This window comes from Limulus polyphemus, unplaced genomic scaffold (assembly GCF_000517525.1).
Source record: "Limulus polyphemus unplaced genomic scaffold, Limulus_polyphemus-2.1.2 Scaffold9921, whole genome shotgun sequence".
Taxonomy (NCBI): domain Eukaryota; kingdom Metazoa; phylum Arthropoda; class Merostomata; order Xiphosura; family Limulidae; genus Limulus; species Limulus polyphemus.
The window spans coordinates 15,093-22,443 of record NW_013675531.1 but is presented as its reverse complement, the minus strand read 5'-3'; the positions used below and the strand labels follow the sequence as shown (position 1 = coordinate 22,443).

The 7,351-nt window shown below is 32.9% G+C and overlaps 1 protein-coding gene across 3 annotated transcripts; it reads left to right on the top strand.

Annotated features, from left to right (window-relative positions):
* The first annotated feature begins 1,243 nt into the window (after positions 1-1,243).
* LOC106476154 (S-antigen protein-like) lies at positions 1,244-6,952 on the top strand. Of its 3 annotated transcripts, none has more exons than XM_022380087.1 (3): positions 1,250-1,396; positions 6,098-6,358; positions 6,458-6,952. In XM_022380087.1, exons 1-3 carry the CDS (start codon positions 1,300-1,302, stop codon positions 6,619-6,621), a joined length of 522 nt encoding a protein of 173 aa, XP_022235795.1. In that variant the 5' UTR covers positions 1,250-1,299; the 3' UTR covers positions 6,622-6,952. The 3 variants fall into 3 exon arrangements, with proteins under 3 accessions (XP_013792277.1, XP_022235795.1, XP_022235794.1); XM_022380086.1 differs by having other exon boundaries at positions 6,392-6,952; XM_013936823.2 differs by having other exon boundaries at positions 1,244-1,396; positions 6,098-6,952.
* The last annotated feature ends 399 nt before the right edge of the window (positions 6,953-7,351 follow it).

The following is a 7,351-nucleotide window of genomic DNA, read 5'->3' as shown; positions in this document are numbered from 1 at the left end:
TTTATATCTATAAGACTCATCTATTCCAGAAACTAGTGTATTTTATATCTATAAGACTCATCTATTCCAGAAACTAGTGTATTTTATATCTATAAGACTCATCTATCCCAGAAACTAGTGTATTTTATATCTATAAGACTCATCTATGCCAGAAACTAGTGTATTTTATATCTATAAGACTCATCTATCCCAGAAACTAGTGTATTTTATATCTATAAGACTCATCTATTCCAGAAACTAGTGTATTTTATATCTATAAACTACTTTATGGCATAGATGAGTCTTATAGATATAAAATACACTAGTTTATGGCATAGATGAGTCTTATAGATATAAAATACACTAGTTTCTGGAATAGATGAGTCTTATAGATATAAAATACACTAGTTTCTGGGATAGATGAGTTTATAGATATAAAATACACTACTTTATGGCATAGATGAGTTTTATAGATATAAAATACACTACTTTATGACATAGATGAGTCTTATAGATATAAAATACACTAGTTTCTGGGATAGATGAGTAGATGAGTCTTATAGATATAAAATACACTAGTTTCTGGAATAGATGAGTCTTATAGATATAAAATACACTAGTTTCTGGGATAGATGAGTTTATAGATATAAAATACACTACTTTATGACATAGAAGAGTTTTATAGATATAAAATACACTACTTTATGGCATAGATGAGTCTTATAGATATAAAATACAATCCCAGAAACTAGTGTATTTTATATCTATAAGACTGTCTATAATGGCATTATATTGTCCATATCGTGAACTTGACATGAAGCAAACTTACGGGTGTTAAACGTGTCGCCCTTTGCTTTTCTGCAATACGTAATGTATTATCACATGTAAATCGGTTGTATAAAGTACGATTAACCCCATCTATTTGAGACTAATCCTATATAAAGTACGATTAACTCTATCTATTTGAGACTAATACTATATAAAGTACGATTAACTCTATCTATTTGAGACTAATACTATATAAAGTACGATTAACTCTATCTATTTTAGACTAATCCTATATAAAGTACGATTAACTCTATCTATTTGAGACTAATCCTATATAAAGTACGATTAACTCTATCTATTTGAGACTAATACTATATAAAGTACGATTAACTCTATCTATTTGAGACTAATCCTATGCTTATGTTTTCTCTAGATAATCTTAATTTCAGGGCTTATTATCAAAAATGGCATGCTTTATTTTCAAATGTGGTGATTTGTTTTTCTTATTTTCATGTCTTATAGCATTTCGACCTCTGACCTATCAAATAAAGAATGCCGGTCGTGTATAAAGCCCTGTGGATAACAGTTTGGGGTATTTTAGGACTAGCACTTGCAATGTCCCACGATGTCGCTTTTGCTGAAAACAAGGGTAAGAAATGGTTGTCTGGCGTAATCGTTATCATAATTATTTATGTTTTCGTTAGATTATATTTACGCTTAATGTCATAAAAATACTTACTGGTCATTATTATAATGGTGTAACACTGAAACTGGCGAAGACAATATGTGTATATTAATACAGATAGATATAGCTTTATACAGATGGTTAGGAACAGTGAAATGTTTTGTTTCTAAGCCAAAAGATGATGATGATGCTATTACGTTTATGTCTCTTCTCAACATTAAAGAATTAGTGCTTAATGTACAACATAAAATATGGCCGTTTACTCAAGCACCGGCGTAAAAAATATTTGCGTCAATTAACCAAATGTTATCACATATCGTAAAAGCCATGAATACAAACGACTACCTAAATCACCCTTCGACAAATCCTCATTCTGAACAGAAACCCGCGGAATACGTTGAAAAGCTTACTTGATATACATAATAAACCATAATCTATATCAAAAAAAGATATTTTTCCTGAAAGCTACAAGTGCATGTGAAATTTTATGTCACAGATAAAACCTCGAACGGCTATTTCCTAGGAATAGTTTATTCGCCAGACTAATAAAGAGGATTAAACTTAAACTCTGCATGAAGAAAGAAAAATAGGAAAAATATTTCGAAAAGGAACAAAATATTTATCTTGGCCTGGTCGATATTCAACTATTCATTGTTGAAATGATACTCTGATATTTACTATTTTTCGTGTTATATATTTGTTACATATCTTTAACATGGCCAATGATTAGGAGTTAAGATCAGGATAAAGTAGGTGTTAAAACACTCAATTATTTGTTGTGGGAAACAATGGTATAATATAAAATGATGATTTTGAATTAAGATGTATTTCCTGTTTTACACATGAGTGCTTCTTCTTCAAAAGCTTATGTACCCCTTTTTCTTAGCCAGCAAGATGTTCAGGGGGGTCTTTTAACAATATTCTGATTATTTTACACACGTCTTATTACAGTTCAATACCAGTTGGCTAGGGTGCTCGACTCGCAATCTGAAGTCGCGGGTTCGACTCTCCGTTCCAACAAAAATGCTCGCCTTTTCAGCCATGGGGGCGTTATTATGTGACGGTAAATCCCACTATTCGTTGGTAAAAGAATAGCCCAAGAGTTGGCCCAAGGTGGTGATGACTAGCTGCCTTCCCTCTAGTCTTACACTGCTAAATTAAGGACGGATAGCGCACATAGCCATCGTATAGCTTTGCGCGAAATTCTGCGCAAAGAAATCACAGTTCAGGGGGTCTTTTGACATCATTCTGTTTATTTTACACACGTCTTATCATATTGCTTTAACATCCTAAAATTTAACATCATCGGATTAAATGTGTGTCATTTTTGCACTTCTAACTTGTAAATAGGATAGCATATGTTTGCGATTTCTCGTTATTTTGAAGATAATGATAAACAGTTGATTCCAGTGAATTTATTAAACATCTAATGACTGTCATAGCAGCATAGAATGTTGCACTAATTTAGTTTCAAACTTGTTATTACTATAGCAAATTCTATATTATCTAAGTTGACCAAGATTCGCCCTGCCTGAAACTGCATTTTCTGTCATAAATATTACTATAACAGCAGTTGTAGCATGTAAGCGATAGCTGTAACACCATTGCCTGACTAGTACAATTATCTATATCACAAATGTAACTGAAATGATTCTAGCAACTGCCGTGGGAACCAGTAGTTATTCTGCAGTTACAAACGTTTCTCATTACCATTTTTAAGACATTAGTACTGGTTTGGTGAACAATAAAGCTACATGAATACGTGTTTATGGGAATTATAACAAGTTACTGTAATCTAGTATCAGAACACGTGTTCGACACATGCGTTCCAAATACAACATTTATTTTATGCCTTCATATTTACGTTTACATTTACACAACTGACCTTTGTATTGTGAATAAAAGCAACGAAACACATATAGAGGTGTATTTTTATAGCTTACGTCGTAAGATGTATAAGAATATGAATTGGTTAATGAATTATCTACAAAAACAGGTTTGTTGTATATGAGCTTTAAGAACATATTATTTCAGTATTATGTGCTTCGGTAAAATTCTATGTTCTGCTACGAAGTTCAAAATAATTAGATTTTCATTATACTTCTCGAGCAAATCAACGAATTTATCATATCAGTTTTATTGAGCTAAAATGTCAAAATAGATTTGGTAAACAGGGTTTTTGACAATAAGGTATAGTGGTTACAATTTTCATGAAACACGGGGGTACGGGTGTCCTGGTGGTCCTGAACCATAACATAATCTTTTTTGATTTAGTGATTACTGGCATGCACAAACACATACACGTATATATGTGTGGGGGGGGAGGTATGAAACGACAAAGTATTTTTTCGTACTTCTTTACTGCTTTTCTTCAACACAAACTGATGATACACAAAAAACTAAACACTTAGAGATTCAAGTTATTGACAATAAAGTAATTTGGGATGAAAGACAAATTCTCGATGGAGAATAAACTTTGTTAGCCTTTCAACAAAATCTGAATTTAAATAATTTATACACATATTAAGTTTCTTATGTTACACCGTTTCACTTAAGTTATCAGAAATCAAGGATGCTCCAATTTTAAAACTCATACTAGGTAATTTAATGTATCAGATCAATTCAACTGATCATCATAAGAAAGACACAATTTGTAGGCACACATTGATCACCAATTAAACCCAAGTTGTTAAGATCAAATGCCAGTTAAAATATTGTCCTTTATTATAAAAGCTAAAGTGTTGGTTCTTAGTAAGGCAGATGTCTTGAACATAATCTCGTAAATTAAAGGAGTAATGACTCTGATTTTACTTGAATGATTTCATAAAAAAGTGACTGTTGTACCAACTCAATATTAGGAAAATAATAAAACGAAAGAGTCAAATATTATTCGAAGATCCAAATGTGTACTGTTGCAACTGTCTTGCTAGTTTGGATATACGTGTGTTAATCTGCTGTGAGTTTTTCTATTCTTATTACCAGCAGCTTTAGGGCTGAACAATTACATACATTTTCAATAATTTACATACACTGAGTGGCCATTTTATTAGCACCCCTCATCTCCCATTTGTATGCATGAAATAGACTGATCATGTAATGAACCAGGTGATTACTTGAAGTATAAGAATGGAGGAGTTCATATCGTGGGGGTGACAGTCGATATCTGCCTATAAAGATCATCTTATTAATAGACTGACCATGTAATGAACCAGGTGATTACTTGAAGTATAAGGATGGAGGAGTTCATATCGTGGGGGTGACAGTAGCTATCTGCCTATAAAAATCATCTTATTGATAGACTGACCATGTAATGAACCAGGTGATTACTTGAAGTATAAGGATGGAGGAGTTCATATCGTGGGGGTGACAGTAGATATCTGCCTATAAAGATCATCTTATTAATAGACTGACCATGTAATGAACCAGGTGATCACTTGAAGTATAAGGACGGAGAAGTTCATATCGTGGGGGTGACAGTAGATATCTGCCTATAAAGATCATCTTATTAATAGACTGGTCATGTAATGAACCAGGTGATTACTTGAAGTATAAGGACGGAGAAGTTCATATCGTGGGGGTGACAGTAGCTATCTGCCTATAAAGATCATCTTATTAATAGACTGGTCATGTAATGAACCAGGTGATTACTTGAAGCCTATAACGACGGAGAAGTTCATATCGTGGGGGTGATAGTAGATATCTGCCTATAAAGATCCTCTTTAATAGGCTGATTATGTAATAAACCAGGTTATTACGTGAAGCCTATAACGGTGAAGAAGTTCATATAGTGGGGGTGATAGTAGATATCTGCCTATAAAGATCGTTTTATTAAAGACCGTTTCTTTGAACAACTGTTTAACTTCATCTTGGCATAGTAATTTATAAACAATGACAATCGAAAAGATATATGTCTGTCACTACGAAAATCTAACCGTTGGTAACTGATCAACAATAAAAACTATAGACAAGCTTTGTAAAGCGTCAGTTGTTGTACTTGTTCCCAACTAACTGATTCCTTCAACAATAGTCTTAATGCCGACGGTCTCTAAGTGTATCATAGTAGCTGACAACTAGTTATGCAAACATGACCTCATGATGATTAGAACATAAACTGTGAATAGTAAATGACTGGGAGCATGTATAATGAAAGACATTTCACCCATTGTTTTTTATACAGATGGTAAAATAAAAGTCTGAGGAAACCACGCGATGCATTTAACTTTGCTTCTGTTGTTTCAACAGTACAAAATGATAGAGGTGGTTTAATGGTGTGGGATCGTTTTGTGGGTGATGCTAGATCTTTTAATCTCTTTAGAAGGTCGAATAATATCCATATTGTGTGTAAACGTGTTACTGATAATAGCCACCCCAAAGTTGTGTAAGTCCATTCGTAACTGTAACCTTCTAGCGAAACATTTAAACTATATGCAAACCATACAACATAACAAATGTATTACAATCTAACAATATTTATTTTTCAACAATTTTTGAAATTTATACTATTATCGCAGCGAATTCCGAGTGATCCAACCAGTATTAGTTGGGAGCACCCTAATAAAATGACCAGTCAGTGTATAACTACAGTCACTTATATAATATAATATAGGTTTAATTATTGTGTTGTTTAGTGTGATATGTTGTCTAGATATCTATCTTACTATATAGCTGACGTACCTGATGAATACCCCGAGATCGACACTTTTGATGATATGAATGGTGGTTACCAAAAACATTTCTCGGAGTTCTTAGGAGTGCCTAACAAGAAGTATTCAGAAATTTCGAGTGATTCGAGTAACTTGTTGGCTGGTTTAAATAATGAAGAAAGAATGAAACGTTTTTCAGAATTCCTTGGGGGACCTGGAAAACGTTTTTCACATATATATGAAGACCCTGAAAAGCGATTTTCGGAGTTTCTAGGCGGACCAGGTAAAAGATTTTCGGAGTTTCTTGGTGGACCAGGTAAAAGATTTTCCGAGTTTCTTGGCGGACCAGGTAAAAGATTTTCCGAGTTTCTTGGCGGACCAGGTAAAAGATTTTCCGAGTTTCTTGGTGGACCAGGTAAAAGATTTTCCGAGTTTCTTGGTGGACCTGGAAAACGCAGTATTCCATTTCCTTATGAAATACATCCTCAACATGTCCACAGTGTCACCAAGAAATTGTCAGAATTCCTAGGAGGACCAGGAAAATAACTGTTTTGGATTTACTCAAGTACTCTACATCACATCTTTCTGAGTTTTAGGAAGCCTTTGACAGTTACGAGAAGTATTATAACATATAAATCTAGAATAACAATACGATTACAATGCGATAATATCATGTATACGTATATCATTGAACAAAATGCATTAGTACAAAATTGAAGAAAATTTTTAAAAGCAGCATTGACACCCCTGTTGTAAATTTTAAACTCTATGTTATAGCTATAGCTTACATTTAAATTATTTCGAACACAAATAATATTGTAGAAACTTCATAATATTGAAATTTGTAAAACATATTTCATTTTTTGCCGATGTACGATTTTTGATTTATAATAAACTTCAGATTGTAAAACATATTCGACTTCTTGATTTAATGTGTCTTCTTTTTTTTATGTCTTCCCCTTTTAGATAATAATATAACAAGAACTCTTCTGTATAGCATGTTTAGATAGATTCGACATGATTAGAGATTTAATACTAACTACTAGCTTTAGACGTTTTCGTCTTCAGTGATATTTGATTTTCAATATATATTTAAATAAATCTAAAAATCAAATGGTAATGAAATCAATGCCAAATTAATCATGGTTCCAGGAAAATTAGTAGCTAATAATTAATATAAGAAAACGTTCAGTTAATTCAAGAAAATCTCCAGCCTTGAAGCTGGCATGCGACACAGAACACATGTAAAGTTTGGATAACACGTAGAGGCCTACTG

What these genes read in the sequence shown, in the direction of transcription:
- LOC106476154 (XM_013936823.2), top strand. Translation starts at nt 1,300, where the DNA reads ATGCCGGTCGTGTATAAAGCCCTGTGGATAACAGTTTGGGGTATTTTA. An exon ending in CGCTTTTGCTGAAAACAAGG is followed by an intron (nt 1,397 to 6,097) that starts GTAAGAAATGGT and finishes CTTACTATATAG; the next exon opens with CTGACGTACCTGATGAATAC.